This window comes from Pezoporus occidentalis, unplaced genomic scaffold, assembly GCF_034315485.1.
Source record: "Pezoporus occidentalis ecotype Australia unplaced genomic scaffold, CSIRO_AGI_Poc_V1 ctg2, whole genome shotgun sequence".
Classification (NCBI taxonomy): Eukaryota; Metazoa; Chordata; class Aves; order Psittaciformes; family Psittacidae; genus Pezoporus; species Pezoporus occidentalis.
Genome location: NW_026913855.1, coordinates 481,669 through 499,625, shown reverse-complemented (window position 1 = coordinate 499,625; position 17,957 = coordinate 481,669). Strand labels below are relative to the sequence as shown.

The 17,957-nt window shown below is 42.9% G+C and overlaps 1 protein-coding gene across 2 annotated transcripts in view; it reads left to right on the top strand.

Annotated features, from left to right (window-relative positions):
* The window catches only part of MYO10 (myosin X), a 160,127-nt gene that overhangs the window by 40,103 nt on the left and 102,067 nt on the right, over positions 1-17,957 (top strand). The window contains exon 1 of one of the 2 annotated variants that reach the window (XM_062617670.1): positions 15,636-15,797. The exons of the other annotated variant lie outside the window; for it this stretch is intronic. Coding sequence (XP_062473654.1) covers positions 15,651-15,797 — 147 coding nt within the window. The 5' untranslated portion in view covers positions 15,636-15,650. Of the gene's footprint in view, positions 1-15,635; positions 15,798-17,957 lie in introns of those variants that run through there. 2 annotated transcript variants of the gene reach the window in all.

Genomic DNA, 17,957 nt, shown 5'->3' with positions numbered 1-17,957 from the left:
GAGCTGGGCAGCCGGGGCCCATTGTACCTCCCATCAGGAGCAGAGCTACTCGGGAGACACTGGGGCAACCTCAGCCCTAGGCATTAGGCACCTCCTTGCAACCCCCAGCAGAGCAGAAAACCTCCTCAAGCCTTCTTCAGCTCTAGAGGAGCACAAGTGTCAAGATGCTTGTCTGGTTCTCTTTCCGCAAGGTTCAGATTGGGTTACCACAGTTAGTGGCATCCCAGAGCTGCTGGGGGAAGTGTGAGGAGGTCTCACTCAGCAGCAGCTCAAGCACACCGGGGCAGATGGGCTTTCCCGATGTGTTCAGCTGCTTAATGTCTGAGGCTCTACCGAAAACTTGCTGTGGGATTTTTCTCCAGTGATTTGTAACTGAGTTGAACTGATGACTTCTACAGCAAAGATAAAATCTTGCCTCTTGGAAACAATTCATTCCTTCTGTAAATTAAGCTTACCTTATCCAAAGAAGTCTAGTAGAGTGTTCATGTATTGAATTGCTGGAATTATTGTATGCCTGAGTGAAGCAAAAATACTGTGTTGATAAAATAAGATAATTTGAAAATACATATGCATTATAAGCAAGGTGTGTACCTGCCAGTAAATGCTTCATCTGAAGCTTTCCATGTGTAGCAGAATTGGAAGTTATTGAAAACAGATCTGGGAAGGGAGTGTTCTTAATAGCTAGAAGTGCCACAAACTATAATGAAAATAATGATATGTCTTTTACTGCTGATTATTTTTTTTTTTTTGAAAGTGGCTTTTTTCTTTTTCACTAGCATCAGCAAGGAGTTTTAATTAGAAATAAATAATAAAATCTGTTCTATTATTAATGCTGCTTTCCAACAGGCATTTAATATACATTGAAATCTGATGGCCAGGCTTCATTTGCATTATCTGTGCATCATTATTGACTTAAATGCAATGACACAGGGCTTCTGTCACCGCAAGATTTGCCCAGGAAATGTAAAGTTCTGACAAGGATACTTCAAGGTCTGCTAGGCATTTGAGATCTGTTAATGTTTTTCACATGTCCTCTGCAGGGGGGAAGAGGGAGCAGTGTTTCTGCACTATCAGGAAAGCAAAAGAAGCGTGACAACGGCCTAGTTAAGCCCAGCATTTGGGCATGTATGTCTATGGAGTATATGCCTGCTGCACTGAGTTTATACACGAACAGAGCCCTTGAGGTGGGCAGGGGCTGCATCCACCAAAACCTGTGCAGAAGTCAAAGGGGAGGCCAAGAAGCATCACCTTCTGTTTTCTTCTGGGTTCTTTCTCTGGGCATTTTTTAAAATGCTTGCCTTGTATTCCAGATGTATGAGGGTGTTAACAGGTCAGACCAGACACTGCTGTATTCAGTTACTCTGAATGAGCTGCTGATACCTGTTAATCCCAAACATACTCACATATATGTATCAAATGCATTTGTTCAAATGCTTTCAGAAAGGAGCAGAGCTATTGCAATGCAATGCAGTATTTGAATGCCTCTAATAGGTTGATACAGCTTTTCTTGAAAGTATTAACTCATGTCTGTCTGTGTTCTGTATGTAGATGATGAAGTGAGGAAATGTGTGTGCAGGTGCTCTCACAGATGTGTATGTGCATTGCTTCCCAAAGTTGCTGGACTTAAAACGTGCCTACTTTGCATCACATACATGGCTATTTCTATAGAAGAAATCCTGACCAGAGACCAGATTTTTTTCTAAGTGACGGCTTGATTTTTTTTTTTTTTTTTTTTTAGTTATAATGTCACACTGGATTAAAACAAAATCCCAAGCCTTGGCCAAATTAAACGTGGTTAGGTAGGGCAGTATTCACCTTGTGCTGTTGATAAGCTCTGCAGTCTCGCTTGGGAAAGTCCTTGAACATTGCTACTTGAGTCGGTGCTGTTTGAATGCAAAATCCTTAAATCTGACTCTCCGCAAGGCAGACAAACTGTTTTCTGTACTTGATGTCCTTAGAGCAGATTAGGCAGCTTGAAGTAGATGAAGATTCAGAGTTGCTGAAGCTGCTCTGGAGTCATGCATTTCTTTGTATGTCCTTTAACCTGTGTGCAATGTGATGTACTTGCCAGTTTCAGTGTGGACGTTATGTAACTACTAAGCAGCTTATCAGATGTGGTTCAGGGTTGCAGTTACAAGCAGGGCTTCCTCTGTGTATGAAAATGGAAAGAAATGGCTGATTAGAAATGGGCAACTGATTAGCAAACTAGGGGCAAACATTACCACAGTGATGCTTGTAAAACAGGATCACCTCTAAGTAATAGCAGTGGAAAACAGTAGCTGCTTCTCTTGAGAAGTTTCTGAATTGGCAGATTTATTTTTATAATGGCGATGAAATTAACTTGTAAGGAAGGCTTTAGAACCTGGTTCCAGATTTTTTTCATCACTTTTAAGTTGCAGTCTTGAGCTGTTAACCTATGAGTCAGAGTTTGCCATGTGTAAAGGAACCAAGTCAACTTCATTCTCATACATAGCACAGATTTTAAATCCATTTTTCTGGACTTGTGTCACCTATGTAAATACCATAGTAGAAGTGTCAGTCTAAATACAAAGTCCTGTAACTTCCATAGGAGCTCAGTTATGGAGGGATGTGAAGTAGCAGGTCCTGCGCTTGCACCGGGGCACAACTGAAACAGACAAGATACTGGCTGAGGTGACCCTTCTTATCCTGATCTTTGCTTGAACTTTTCTTCTTGGGAGGCAAGGACCAAGCATATATTGCATAAGGAGAAATAGCTGCTTTCTGTGCTTCCAGTCTTACTTACCAGTCCAAAAATACACTTGCCTGTTTGGAAGAGTTTGTGAGATGATGGAAAAATGAAGGGGAAAAAAAAAAGAAATTTGGACACTAACTCAGCAGTTAGTACTCCTGTAATTAGGCTCCGAGCACCTGTAGCTTTGTTGAATCTCTATTTTGTTTGAAGCGAATTTAATTTCCAGTCTGGCAGGAACTGTCCCCTTAATGTCAGGCTTTTTTCTTTACCCTTCTTAGCACAGTGCATGCTTTCTGGAGACTAGAACATTATTTCTGTCTAGTGAAGGCACCCCCAGCACACGGATGCAGTTCTTGAATTATATAGCTACCAGCATACGCATCCCTGGAGTAACAGCTCTTTGCAGCTCATGTGTAAATATTTACATCTATTTCCCTCCCACTTAGTAAAGTACATCATTTTTGTACAGTACAAAGTGCTTTGTGTATAAAAATCCCCAACACATTGTTTAGCTCTTTGGTTTTGTTTTGAGGGGGCGTTATATTTATTTAACGAAAGGCCAAACTAGACACAGCATGCAGTTTGCAGGGAAGTCCTGCCTTCATCCAGCTTCACAGCTGGGATGACAGATTTATGATGAGGTGATGGACTTCTTCAAGGTCAGATGCTGGTTGACTAGAACCTCAGGTCCTGCTGACTCCAGTACTTTGTCTAAGAGTTCCAGCATACAGCTTTGTCTTTGCAAATTACTGCAGCAAATAAACCAGACTTATCCGCTGCCACACAGCTAATTTCAATAACCAATTTTCTGGGGAATGTTATGCTTATTTAAAGCGAGGTTGATTGGTATTGATAGGCTCAGACTTGTCTTTGCAGTAGGGAGGGATTCTGAAAATAATTGTGTTGCTTTTTTTTTCACTCTTTGAAAATATTTGGGTGCTTAAAAATACGTTACTTAATACAAGCAGATGTGTGCATCAGCTACTGCTGCTTAATGTCTTCTGCAGAGTAGTGACACATGCTGCTTCTCCAGAATTCGCACCTGGCTCTCTCTGAATGTGCAAGGTCTCAGGAATATAATCTGTGAAATTTAGCAATGACATTATTTTTAACTGAGTTTTTATTTGCTTTGTTTTTCTCTGCAGGCAGTATTTTATGGGCTTGGGTTTTAAGTTAATTTTCTCATCAAAATAATGGTAGCTTCATGTGTCTTGTGGTTTAAAACCAGGCAGAGCTCCTTCACTCGCTGTCCCCCCCTCTTCTTGCCCTCCCCCTACTCCCGAAGGGACGGAGAAGAGAATCGAAAAGAATGCAACTCCCACGGGTTGAGATAAGAACAGTTTAGTAACTAAGGTATAACACAAATCACTACTGCTACCCCCAATAATAACAATGATAAAGGAAATAACAAGGGAAGAGAATACATCACCTCACCCCCAGCCGACCAATAACTTGCCCCCCCCCCCCCCCGAGCCTGACCAAGCACCGACCGATACCTCCTCCAACCCTGCAGTCTTCCAGCCCTTCCAGGTGACTCTCAGTTACATCCTGGGCATGACGTGCTGTGGTATGGAATACCTCTTTGGTCAGTTTAGGTCAGGTGTCCTGTCTCTGCTTCCTCCCGGCTTCCCCTCCTCCCTGGCAGAGCATGAGGCTCACAAAGTCCTTGGCCAAACAAAAACATCATTGTTATCAGCTCTGTTCCCAGGCCGAAAGTCAAAACACAGCACTGCACCAGCTACCAAGAAGGAGAAAAATGACTGCTACTGCTGAACCCAGGACAACGTATTAAAACTTTTCTTACGCATTGACTGGAGTATTCCTGGAGTGCTTCTTTCTTGGGGAAAAAAGGAAAAACAAAAAAAAGGAAAAACAAATTTATTTTTTTTCCTCTACATATGGATGCAAATGGATATTTTAATTTCACTTCTTTTATGATCACTGAGTTTTGGCCTTGGTTTGAATTCCTCTTATCAGTTGTGTCTGCATGCAAAACTTACCTTACTTTCCTGACATGTTGTATGTATGTTCTTGTTATCTGTCAGATGCAAGGCAAAATAAAATCTAGCTTTATACATTTAATAGTAAATTAATAGAGATCTTATCAGTTGTTAGAAATGTATATTGCCAAGCTCAGCTGAAAACTTGATGTGTGGTAGGAAATCAAGCTAATACTTGCTCCATCCGTTAAAAGGAGCAAGCACAGCAAGAGGCTGGGATAATGAGGTGAGTATAAAGGGAGCAATGAATTTTACTATTAGACATAGTTTTGAAAGCTCATTATTGAACAACAGGTTTGTGAACAGGCTTGGAAGAAAAGCCAGCTCGTACTGTTGAGTACAAATGGAGTCTGAACTCTCTTTTAAAAGACCTTGAATCAGTTACAAGTATTTTGAGCTACACGGTGGTGGTGTCTGAAGTTTGGTCTCTGAGCTCATGGAAAGCTTGGTTTCTGGGACTAGAAATTTAGTTATTAAAAGGCTTGTTATTCATTTCTTCCTTTGTGTTTGAAAATAGCTCTGTGGGTCAAAAGGAAAAAAATGCCCAAGCCATCTCCAAACTGTGCTCTTTGCTTCTGCTTAAGAAGTATTACAGCTTTTCTTACTGTCAGAAACTTAGTCAGAAACAGGACTAAAATCATGGGAGTGAAAGCATTTTCCGTAACAGAAAATACTAACGAATACACCCCATAACAAACTGAGAGGAACTTTTTAGCTCCCAGTTAAGTTTAGCAGCCATGTATGCAGCAGTTCCCTAGGCAGTACCTGTGCTGTGTTTCCATGTGAGTGTGTTGGGTTTAGCCAGAGAGACTGTCATTGCCATCTCTGCGGGCTGGATCTAGCTGGGGTGAAAGCTGTGTATCTGATGTGAGCTTGTGGAGTGTGGCAGCTGGAGTAGCCAGAATCTGTGCTACTGACTGCCTCTTCCCACTTGCTGGTTGCTGATCTGAATGTGCTTCTTCGCCTTGCGATCGAGCAGCAGTTGTGGGGAGTGCTTGCTTGGACTTGTCTGAGCAGCTTTATCTTCTGTTATCTTTATCCAGAGATGGCAGTGTCTTACTAATGTTTAAAACTCCCTTGTGTCTTGAGAGCCTGTCCACACCCTTCCTGTGTGTCAGTTTGCTGTGTGCATGCTTCGATACCTTGAACTATGAAGCCTGCCTTCCCTGTGGTCAGTATCCTATTTGAGGCATCTGCTTGTGGTGTCATGCTTCAGGGGGATGTCTCATTTATGGTTCAAAACATTTTTCAGATCACCAAGTTGATGAGGCTTTGCATGCTAATTCATATTTGGCATTATTGCTTGGAAATGATCTTGTCTTTCTCACCAAATCAAATAGCTAAACACACGTCCGTGTTCTTGTTACTCTGTGCAGAGGGTCTACATGTCTGAGGGAGATATACCTGTTTCTTTGGTTCTCTGCTGAAAAGACAGCTGCTGGCAAATGCAAGTACCGCCTTTGGAGGGGTGTTTTACAGAGTAACTGCTGAGCACCACAGGCATATCTGTAAGCCAGATTGTGGCTATGAATGTTTTGGCTACAGTGATGCGAAGTCTGACATTAGTGTTTTATTTTGATGTCCCAGCCTTTACCCCTCCTTTTCTTCCCAGCAGTTTTATCTTTCACTTTCTAGGAAGTGGTTTGTGCAAAGTCAAAATGAAAATATCTGTGTGGGCATAGATGGTGCTGTAACTCTAGCTGCTGTAGCAGAGTGGCTTGACTGCAGTGGTGCAGTTGTGTCAGTAGAAGAACATGCTTGCAGTTAAGTGCTGAGTTTTGTGGGGGCAAAGCCATTCTCATTTCCTTTGCAGCAGGGCAGAAAAATCCCATTTAGGTCCAAGCATCTCAGGTGCACGTGGAAAAGGGTCAAGTGATTTCACTAACAGCTGAAACAACTTTGTTGGAAAGGGTTTGGTATCAGTTGCTGGCACTGTAGTAGAGTGTAGTAGAGACCTTTGGATTGCTGGACCCCACAGCACCGAGGGAATAGTTTTTGAGTTGTATTTTGCACATCTTTTAATTGGATTGAACTGTGCTCCAAGGGGCCTGGAAAAAGTTTGGCAGATGTGCTCCAAGGGGCCTGGAAAAAGTTTGGCAGATGTGCTAGTACTTCCAGCTGTGGGGACTGCCTGCTAACCCCGAAACAAGTAACCCCAGTAGCCCTGTGAGCAGAAGAAAATTCACTGAAAAATCACCATCAGTGTAATCATGCTGAGGTCAAGGTCCTCTGCTAGGAAAACTCTTGTATTTGTGGTTCACAGGGCTGCATCAGCAGGATCTAGTGCAGACCTGTCTTAACAGGAAAAGCCTCTGGTGTTGACAAGTAGATTGTTTTGGAGACTAGTGCTTGCATACACTCTGTCAGGAACCCAGTGTATCTGGGTGCTTGAGTTACCTTGCTCTGAGCTGGAGGAGATAGAGGGAATCAAAATGAGTGCTTTTCCAACTTTGTCATCTGACTTAATCCAGTTGATGAGTTGTGTGCCTGGCATGTGCTTTCTTTGACTTGTTCTCTCCTGCTAGTCTAGGTTAAACCTTCCCCTCACCAACAGGCTTCCTTCTCTGGTACCTGAACTACATGTGTTGTGTCTCCCTACCTGGGAATGTGAAGCAGTGTTTTGATGGACATGGGCTCGTGGTGGGGTGGGAATTCTCTGTTTGTGCAACAACCAGTGAGGGTACTGATTTTGGTCTTGGGCAGATCATTTAAATCAAAACCTGTAAATAATGGTAATTGAAATCAGGTGCTCTAATTTAGATAACAATGGGAACCTGCATAGCTTGTTTTTAGGGATCCTAAGGCTTTTCCTAGCAGCTTACGATTGCTCAGTATTTCATAGTGAGATTTGTGCTTAACTTTCCTGCACCTGAGTTTAAGCCTTCTTTCTCTTTTTCAATCCATTTCCTTCTCTGAATTTTTTAGCTGCAGAGGAATCTAGCTAAAGTAAAATCATGGGGATTGTCTTTTAATTTACTAGATTGGAAACTCACATTTATGCCCGTGCAGTTATGGCCATTCTAAAGGTATGCTCCTCTGGAGTGTTGTTTTTTTTTTTTTTTCCTTCCCATAGGATAGTAGTATTTATGCATAGAAGCACAAGAATGTGTGTTTTCATTGCATCTGCTAGGCATGCAAGGTTTTATGATGGCTGTATCAGCAGATTTGTTGGGTTAACTGAGCTTTTCAGATGAGTGAATCCCAGAATTGTGCACTTCCAATATAACAGTAGTTTTTATATTCTTTACAATACTGGGGTCTCATGAGAGTAACTTAATAGAGATCAATTTTCAAACCATACCAGAAACAAGTATGATTTTCTTATACCTACCTGTCTTGATCGAAATGAGGCATTGGGTCATTCCTCACTAGTGCTGAACTTCTGTGGAACAGCTGACTGTTAGAGGTCTTTGCATACTTTGTCTGGTCACCTGTATCTTGTTTGTCCATGTGGATGTTCACAGAAAAATGCGTGAAGATACCAGTATAAAGTTTGTATATGAAGCTGTGGTAATGCAGAATGACAGCTAAATAATGAATCTTTTATTTAGTTTGTAAGAGTTCTATTAAGCTGAAAGGAAGGAATATATTCAGTGGACTCTTTCAGGAAAATAATCTCTTTTGCGGTTTAAACACTTCTTATACATTTTGGCATGGTGTAAAAATCTGGGTTTAGTGCTGGTGTGCAGCTGTGTGTTTTGACAATGAAAGAGCTTGCAGTACAAATGTTAAAGCTTTTTTTTGTAGGATCACAGCATTTTTCATATTTTGCAGTTGGCTTAGTTATGAATCACCTGGTGGTGAGTCAGCTCCATACTGCATGACTGATTTGTCATGTCATCTTACTTATTTTTATCAACTGTGTTGAGATGATAGTTGGGATTGCAACTCTGATTGCTATTGCTTTCTCGTTTAATGGGAAGTATGACCCTCTGTTGAATTGGCTTGTTACACCTCAGTTTCATACCTCTAGGTAGTGTTTGTGGCAATACAGTGACTCCAAATAAAATACTTGTTGGAGATGTTTGTGTATAGAAGCCCTACTAATGGAATGCAAATTATTTCCTTTTCCACCTTTCTATTGTATCTGAGGTGAGCCAAAACACTTATTTGAAAGCACAAGTCTGTCCTTCAATCCAGAGCACTTGAGTTTTGAGGAGAAACGCTGTCTTTTTTAGAGTCCGCTGGTGCTGCGTGTGCTGGTGTAGAGGGAGCCAGTTTCGCACTGCTGTGCCTGCAGAGGTACTTTGGTCATTTGCAGCTTACTGAAATTATTTCTTTACTGCTGAGGATGTGTTTGCGATTACCTTGGTAGTAAGCAGAATTGTACTCCTATGGCTGCACTCAAACTCTGTATTAGCTCTGTACCACCAGCTTTATGTAATTGTCCGTGTATGTCCATCCTATGATCTTTACTTTCTACATCACTGATAGTGGATTTTGCTGCAGTGTATACTATGGTATATTATTGGTGCCATGGGTTCAATGGCTCTGGGATGAGGACAAGTGAGGCTGGGTACCACACAGAACATCCTTAAGCTCAGGCTTTTAAAAATCAGTCAGATGAGAGTTGGGAGCCATAAATCTTGTACAAGACATGCCTGCGCCTGCAGAAAAGTTTCTACTACTAGTTTAAGTCAGTATTGTGCCTAACAAAAGGCAGTATCCAAACAGAGGATAGTAAATTCATGATATTTTAAAGGGAAGGAGAAAGATTTGAAGTACTTCAGAGCTGAGACTTTGCTAAATAGAAAATGAATTTAGGTATGTATTTTCTATGTTACACAGCTGCTCAGATTAAAAAATCATAATGGTCTCTCTAGCTTAAGAGAGAGGCTGTAGAATGGAAACATGCCCCTGTTTCTAGAAACTTCTGATTTAATCTGCCAGGTTGAAGCTACTGTAACAGAAATCATCATGTTCTCAGAGCAGGAGAGAGTTTATGTGTGGAATTAAGTGACTGGATTTTGCCTCTAAGCCTAAATCTCAGTTCTGAAGCATTCATAGGTGAGACAGAAGAGAGCAGAGAAATTGCTTGAATCACATTGCGCAAATACAGGGTAAGGTGACATTAACTCAGGCCCTGGCTAGCTAAACAAAATGGTTACTTCATGCATCCTTTTTCTTCTAATGTGATGCTGTTTGTTCTGTAGGATAATTTTTTCAAAATTATATCTTGTTTGATGTACTGCAACAGGTTTGCATAAATATACCCATCAGCTGGTAACGGGTCTTCCTCACTGATCTCTGAAGCTGCATTTTAAGATATGATATTTATCAAAAAACACAGTAAAATAGACCTGTTTGGATAGTTAAGAGTAGCCTGGGAAGGTTAAATAGAGGGCAGCACTATTGACTAATACACAAGATTGGCAGTCCATATACCCTTCACAACATTTCCGTCCATGCAAGCAATCAGAAAAGGTGGTCTGATTTTAATCTCTTTCTTCTAATTGGTTTTTAGTAACATGTGAGGGTAATCTCACCATATTTCCTGTTGAACTTATATCTAACCCTCGTTTTAGAGAATATAAACCAGAGCTTTTACAGCTTCATGTGCTTGAGGTTTGTCAAAGTAAATTCAAAAGCAAACAACAGTATCCTTACAGAGCCAGAAAAATACTGGTGTATTTTTCTTTGCACGGAAAGGTTGGGTTTTTCTTTCCAGGCCTATAAATGTTAAAGTTGTATGTAAGGCTGCCAAGTAATTCTCTGAATATAAGACATATTCCTTGTTTTTATAATTCTGACATGACTGCTGAAGAAGCACTGTCCATATTTGAGGGTGAGGTATGGGGGGGGAAGGTGCTATGAATTGCTCGCTGCTTGTATTATGGGAATCAATCGTAATTGGGTTTCTCCAACATACACATACAGGCAGGAGGTTCATAGTTCAAATGCAGACCAAGTAGTTTATATGTTGATTTTATGGGAGTAGCTTATAGAACAGCTCTGTCAAACTTTTACAGCCAAGAGCAAGTTCTATTCCTTATCTGTATATAATACATGTTCTCACATGTATTAAAGCAATATCCGTACCATACAATGAGACTTATGACGTGGCTTTGAAAGATATTACATCTCTTGACCACTTCATCTGCCCATACCTGTGGATTCATGCCCTGCAGTGAGTGATGGTGCTCTAGTCTCCTCAACAAGTTCTAGCAGTGCCACTTACTTGCCTTTTTCCTTAAAAGAAGTCTACTGCAGAAGTATGACCAATACTGGGCATATTCAAACCTTCTACCAGTCCTTTTTTTTTAAAAAAAAATAAGGTTTTATATTTAATATCCACAGGCTTTTCACACGTGCAATGAAAAGAGATTCTTACTTGCATGGTAACAGAAATTGAACAGTAATTCATGCGTTGTTATCTCAAAGGTGTAAAAATCGGAACTTGTTGTAACTCTATGACAGACAGAAGAAATGCTATTTTTTAAGCTGTTCTGTGAATTCTTATGGCTCCTGGGGCTGGTATATTTATTCATGCTCCTTGTAATAGAACCAAGGAAAAAGAATATAAGATTGTTTTCCCCAAAACCAGACATATTAAAATGTAGTCATGTTTTCATATTGGTAGTTCAGTATCTCCAAGAGGTCTTTGTCTTTGTGCCAGACACTGTAAAACTTTATAGCAAAGAGGTAGATTTTTTTTTCCCTAAAAAGCTTTCAATCAAAGAAAGAGCTCACTCTGACATACTGAACAATGTATACTCTATTTGAGTAATAATCAAATTTACTAGCATGCATTTGAGAGAACGTAAGTGATTAGTGTCTCACTATGTAATCAGTCTGACTAATGCTCCTGTTCAGTGCAATTAAGACAACTGTGGTCTGCTGCTTGTAACTAAGCAGCTTCTCTTTTCCCCAGTATAAATGTAATGATTTTGGACTGGGGATAAGTATCCATTCATACCCACTACAGTATTTTCTTACAAATTAAAGTTGCATGTGGGTTTGCAGTCCAGACAAATACACAAAAAAATCTGAAATTTCAGTGAGTTTACCATTTAAAGTCCGCCATCCCCCTTATTTCTTCACCTTTGCAAAAGAAGGTACAGTAGGGTCATTTATTTATGTATTGGAGATGTCTGGCTTTGTTTTGTTTTTTTTTTCTCTCTTCTGTTTACTCCCCTAATTCCCTTTCTCTTCACCATGATTTCATGATGATAGAATGATTGTGCAGCATTCAACTGGTTTTGTTGACCTTAAACCAGAGCAGAGGAGGTCTGGAAAACTTCATTTTGTGGTGTCCCCCCCTAAAAAGTGAACCAAAGAGCTGAAAAGAACCCTGGAGTTCCAACAGGAAAACCTGAAGATACCGTAGATTGTCTCTAGCAGTTTGGCTCCTCCGACTTGCTGAAGGCTGGCATGTGGCCATCAGAACCCTCTGACTTGAGCTGGTTGGGCTCTCAGGGCGTGGATGTGGGTTTCACGGTTGTAATGAAAGATGCTTAACCGCCTCAGCTGCTATCTTGAGATACATGCAGCTTTGTTTCATGCTTGTCCAAACCTGTTTTGTACTTTCTTGCAGCATGCTCTCCTCCTGCTGCAGCTAACAGTTCTGGGGAAGGGGGAGCAGAGCGCCAGTCCCAATTACACCAGCCTAAGAAGTTTCAGATTTCCTCACTGACAACGACTGTGGCTCTCTGCGGCAGTTCAGCCTAATGAGACATGTCGGTGGGCGCCTTGTGAGAGTACCATGCAAACATGAGAGTCCTGAGTGCCTGGCAGCTGTAACCTTTGCTTTGTGCCACAGCTACCAAAATGCCTTGGTAGCGTTTTAGGACACCCTTGCGGTTGAAGAGAGTGAAACAAAGCCCTGCTGCAGCAGGCTGAAGTGTGTAGCAATACTAACTGACCAGCAGCGCTTCTCCAGGAGCATGTTTGCTGGAGCCTGCTGCTGTTGTCTAACACACACTAATCCTGGAGAAAAACAAGACTCTAAGGGCAAAATGTGAGTCTTTAAGATGGCTTTGTGCTCTCTGAAAATAATATTTATGCAGCTTTTTGATGATGAAACCTCTTTGAATAGTTGACCTGTCAGGATATACTATTAGAAAACCCCGACCTTTTTGCTTGCTGCACAGAAATTCTGAATTATCCCAGCTTTTTGTTCCTTTTCACCTGTTGTACTATTTCTGCCAAGTCTCCTGAGCAATGTTAACCAGGAACCCCAGCCCTCCTGGGATGGGTGGATGCTGTACACATGGTTGGTGCAGCGGCCAGTGGTGGTTTGCTGGCAGGAAGGCAGGGTGCCTTGCCTCCTTCCCTCTGAACACAGAGTCCTGTGTCACGGTCCTGCTAACAGGGCATGCTAGAGCAGTGCCCTTCGGGAGGGTTTATTGCAGAATTATTATTTCAAAGGATTTGCGGACTTGGGCAGGCATCCCTGCAATAATAATACACTGGCAGGTTCCTCTCCAGCGTATGGTAGCTGGGACAACTGCTCTTTATTTCTACATTGAAGCTGCAAATCTGGTTTACAGCCAGCTCCCCATCTTCTGGGAGAAATAGAAATGTGAGACACCCCAAGTTCATGCAGGATAGGCAGGGAAAAGCAGCACAGCCCTCTCTATCCACAGAGACAGCACTGTAGACAAGGATGTTGAGGTTCAGTGTCTCAGTCTTTAGAAAGGTTTACTGGGGTGCAGAGCTGAAGCTGAGCTGCTTCTATTAATCTGTATTGTGTTGTGGTAAAGCCAGTGAATCCTTCCAGCATGCTGCGTGAAGCCTTCTGTCATGGCCTTCTTGTTCCCTTTTTGCAGTGCCATGGGCTATAGTAAACTTTCCTGCTGGCTCAGGGAGATCTGCAGTGAAGCAGAGTGAATGATTCAGACAGGCTAGTTCCACATATGGACTGTTCCATGTCTCTGGACTGCATGTACTGCGGTCCTGGTTCACACACTTTGATTGAAGGAAACCATACTTGTGCTGTATGGAGCCAGCTGAGATTTAGCTCTATCCTAGACTATGAAATATGGCTAAAACATCTTCTTTCCCTAGACTATGCTACTCCTGCCAATGCTCATGCAGGTTTCGCGTGCCACACAAATGGCACTGGCTAATCCTGAGTGTGGATAAACTGCCTGCAGTTTCAATCTGACAGTGCTTCCATGTTGGCCAAAACATTTTGTTGATATTTGGGGTGCATTCTCAGGCAAGGGAAATGGTGCTGTTGTGGGTCCCAGTGCTAACTTGGGTACGTTGAAAGGCAGCTTTGGAGACCTGCTGAGAGCTGGTCTGTTGCTGCCTACATTATAAGTTTTCTTCTGCGTGTCAGAACCACATGTGTAGGTAAGGAAAATCACTCCTTCCCCCTGTTGTTAAGGTCATTCTCCAGTTACTTTCAGTCAGAGCTGGAAAAATTCCCAGTTGCTGGTTAGCTGAATTAATGGCTGTAGTGACAGAGGGAGTGTCCCTACTGTTTCTCCTCAGGTAGCCCTTTCCTGAAAGGCTGATAAATTGTTCTGAGATCAGCACACATGATAAAAACTCTTTGAAACAGCATAGTCTTGTTAACAAAGCTACCATGGAAACTGTACTGTATGCTTGGGGTTCGGGAGATGTCCAGGGTTTTGTGTTCACCTGCCCATAATTCTGCTTTGAGCGTTCTCTATGGCGTGTTATGTGTCATCATGTATATTTTTGTTTTCATAAATAGATGTCCTTAGGAACGTACTGTACTCGGGGCTTCGGTTCCTCCCTTTTCTACCTCTTACCCCTCCATGTAAGTTACCCTTATCCACCTACAAGTTTTGGGGAAAGGGGATTTTAATAGACAGTTACCTCATTAAAAGACTACTTCAGTGAAGAAGCTTTGAGCTGTAAATAAAATGTCTTGGCTGTCTTGCCAGCAGTATAACTATGTCAAAACCTCACACTGCAGGCAACCTGCAGGAACAGCAGGTAGGAAACACTGGCTTAATGAAGAGTTCCTCTGGTTCTTTAAAAAATGAGATGAGTAAGCAAGGGACTGCTGTTCAAGCCAGGGGCCAGGGTTCATACTTCAATTGGGACTTATGCTTTCAGGATCGGAAATGGAATGAAGCTGCGTCAGTGGAAATTCAGACATTAGGAAAAGGTTTTTCACTGAGAGGCTGGTCAGTCACTGGAAACAGGCTCTTCAGTGAGTCATGGCACCAAACCTGCAGAGTTCAAGGAGCATCTGGACAATGCTGTTAGTCATACAGTTTAGTTTAGGTAGTCGTCAGAAGAGCACAGAGTTGGGCTGCATGATCCTTATGGGTCCTTTCCAACATGAAATATGCTATGATTCTATAATCCCTGTAAACTCATACAGAGCTTTATATTGATCTCCTGTATTCAGATATTTTTATCCTTGCAACATAAAGGCAAAAAAAAACTAAAAATAAAATACTGGGGTTTTTAAACAAGCAAAGATGATAGTAGACCCCTATCTGAATTTTCATCAGAGTGGCCTCAAAGGGTCTTGGAAATGAGTCCCTCAAGGATGATTTCAAAACACCATCAGTGGTGGGCAAGGGAGGGTGCCAGGAGGTGAAGGAGGGATAGGGAGGAGAGATGAGAGCAAATAGGGGAGGTTTGTAGTGGGAACACAGAGGCAGAGTTGGTGATGGAAAGCCCTGGAGTAGGGCCATGCTTTGCTCTCTTTCCAGTGGCCTAAGGTGTGCAGGAGAAGGTGTGAGGGATCCAGGTCTTTGCGGGTTATTGCTCAAGCTTCTATGGGTAATGGCTTTCAGGATGGAGGTGGTCATGGGTATCGAGACCTCCGAGGCCCCTCTGACTGGGCATTGCCTTAGGAGCACTCTGGCTTCTGTGGCTGATAGCCATACACTGCTCCCACCAGCCCTTCTCCAGCCTGGCTCCTGGCCATGTTGGCTAGCTCATGGCAAGTCCCAGTGCTGGAGCCTGCTGGAGTGCTCAACACCCAACCAGCACTGGGTGACCAAACCATGAAGCGGGAGCTAAAACTGTGGTGTCTAGCTGTGACTGACTGGAGCAGAGGGGCTGGATGCTATCTGGCAGGAGGAGTGATGGAAACCCAAGCCCTGTGTTGCCTCAGATCACTGAAATTTGCCAGTAAGACCATCTGCTTCTGTGTAAAAACCCTTTCTTTTGGCTGTTTCCTTTTTCTTCCCCCCCCCCCAGCCCTTTGCAGTACCCTTGCTGAGGGAGTTCCTCAGCCCCCCTGAGAAAGGGAACAACTTGCACAGTGATGCTGCAATCACCTTTCAGCCTTTATAGCTGATGCTGTGGCCCATCTCCTTGGTTTGGGTAATAGCATGGTGGTGATAAGTGCCACAAACCTTCCCAAAAAGAGTTCCCTGTCCAGCAGCATCTCCCTGGGCAGTCCCCTGGTCCCCCTGTGTGTGCCTCTCTGCAGGGTTTGGGCACCATCTGCACGCGCAGACCATGGGCAGGGTTGCTTTGTAGGAAGTGCTGGGCTTAGAGGAAGATAGAGGAATGAGGCCAAAAGGCTCGCAACAGGTTTTGCTCAGGTTTTGTTTGGCATCCCACAGGGCGTCGTCAGAGTATCTCCTTCTCTGGTGAGCTTTCATTCAGGACAAGGCTTGCTCTGCAGGAATGGCCCCTCAAAGCCCCAGCTCCCGCATAAGCATTGCCTCTGATTTCATTACTGCAGCACTGCACACAGGGTGCTCCTGTTCTAGACTCAGAGGCAGTCCAGTCAACTACCTGCAACGTTGTTCTTTGTTCTTTTATAGAGACGAAAAAGAGACCTATTGAGATTGCTTCATGCCTGAAAAGCTGGTATGATTCGTAAGCTGCTTATTGAACAGAGTTGTTCCAGTTCTTGATAGCAGGGCATTTTGTTCAAATTCAGTCTTGTTCATTCCATTGCAGATAGTCATTGTTTATCTTGCATGAATCATTGAATAAATATGAGTTTGAAATCGAGAGTCTCTCTTGAGCTCTAACTGATTTTGTCAGTCAAGGTAATCTTTCGGTGCCTGACAGTGTCCATAGATGGACTTTCCATGGTATGGCAAATGGTGGATAAGGGGTGAGGGAGGTTTTGTGGGGGTTTTAGTATTTTGGTCTTCCTTCTGAGAAGATGAAACCATCAGTCCTCACCCCTCTTGTCCCTGGAGCTAGTTAAGGTTATAATGCAAAAAGGAGTATTGCCATTACACCTGTTTGCTGGGTGCTGCCTACAGTAACACTGACTTTGGGGTGCCTTTGATGGAGTGTCCCAGGTGGAGGATTGAACCCATAGGGAATATGGGCCCAGAGCTTCTTCAGTTCCTCTCCTATGTACCAGAATCTGCTGTCTGCTTCATCTTGCAGTCCAGGTTGGAGGTCTTCCCTTGCCTTGCTGTGTGGTCTAAGCTGGTGAGACTCAGCCTCTGCCTGGCAGGGAGCTGAATGCCCATCTTGGTTTACATCTCCTGTGTCCTGCCCTTAGGCTGCTCCACTCAGTCCAGCGTTCTGGGCAGCTGCAGCCCCTCCGCTTCCTGGTTCATGAAGAGAAAGGAGCACTTTGCTGTGGTGAAGCAAGTGCTGGTGTGACATACTGGGAAAGTTTCATGTTTTCTGCAGTGCTATAGTCACAGTAGTTGTAGGAAGGCTTCTTAAAAATTGAGCTTTGTGGTGTCTTCAGGCAATGTATAACTGTAAGTCATACAAGGCTGCTTGCAGAGAAAGTATTTTTTATTCTATTTTTACTTGTAAGAATTAGCAAGGACTGCTTAGAGGCTTACTATAGTATAATCTGGGTAAAATTGATGTGTTTAATTTGAATTAAATTTCCTTATTGTCTGTGTAGGCTAGTCCAATTGAAGGGTCATAAGCATTGAACCTGTAATTGGAAGCCTGTTTGTACTTGATGGTAGAGCTTGTCTATCAACGGAAACAGGCTGGTATGTGGAATAAACTGTTTTGAAATACTTCTTGTGGAATAGGCGTTAGGTGAGAAGTCTTGATCAGACAAGATCAAGGTTATTGATAGTGGTCAGTGCACAGGGAAACAACAAAGATGTGTGATTTACCGGGTTTGCTAAGATCTGCTGCTGTGATGACCAGGATTGCCATCCTGGAAGCATGCTTCCCCATGCTGCAGAGCATGGGAGCAAAGAGGGGTATTCTGCATGAGTGTGACAGTCTGCAAGTTGTAGTAAGAAAGCCATTCAGGGGAGCTGCTGCAAGCCATCACTGGTGCTGTAGCTGCTGGAGGTGGGGGAGAGGATGGGGAAAAGCACCAGGATGGGCTCCCAGCACTTGAACCTGGGAGTAGCTCCTGA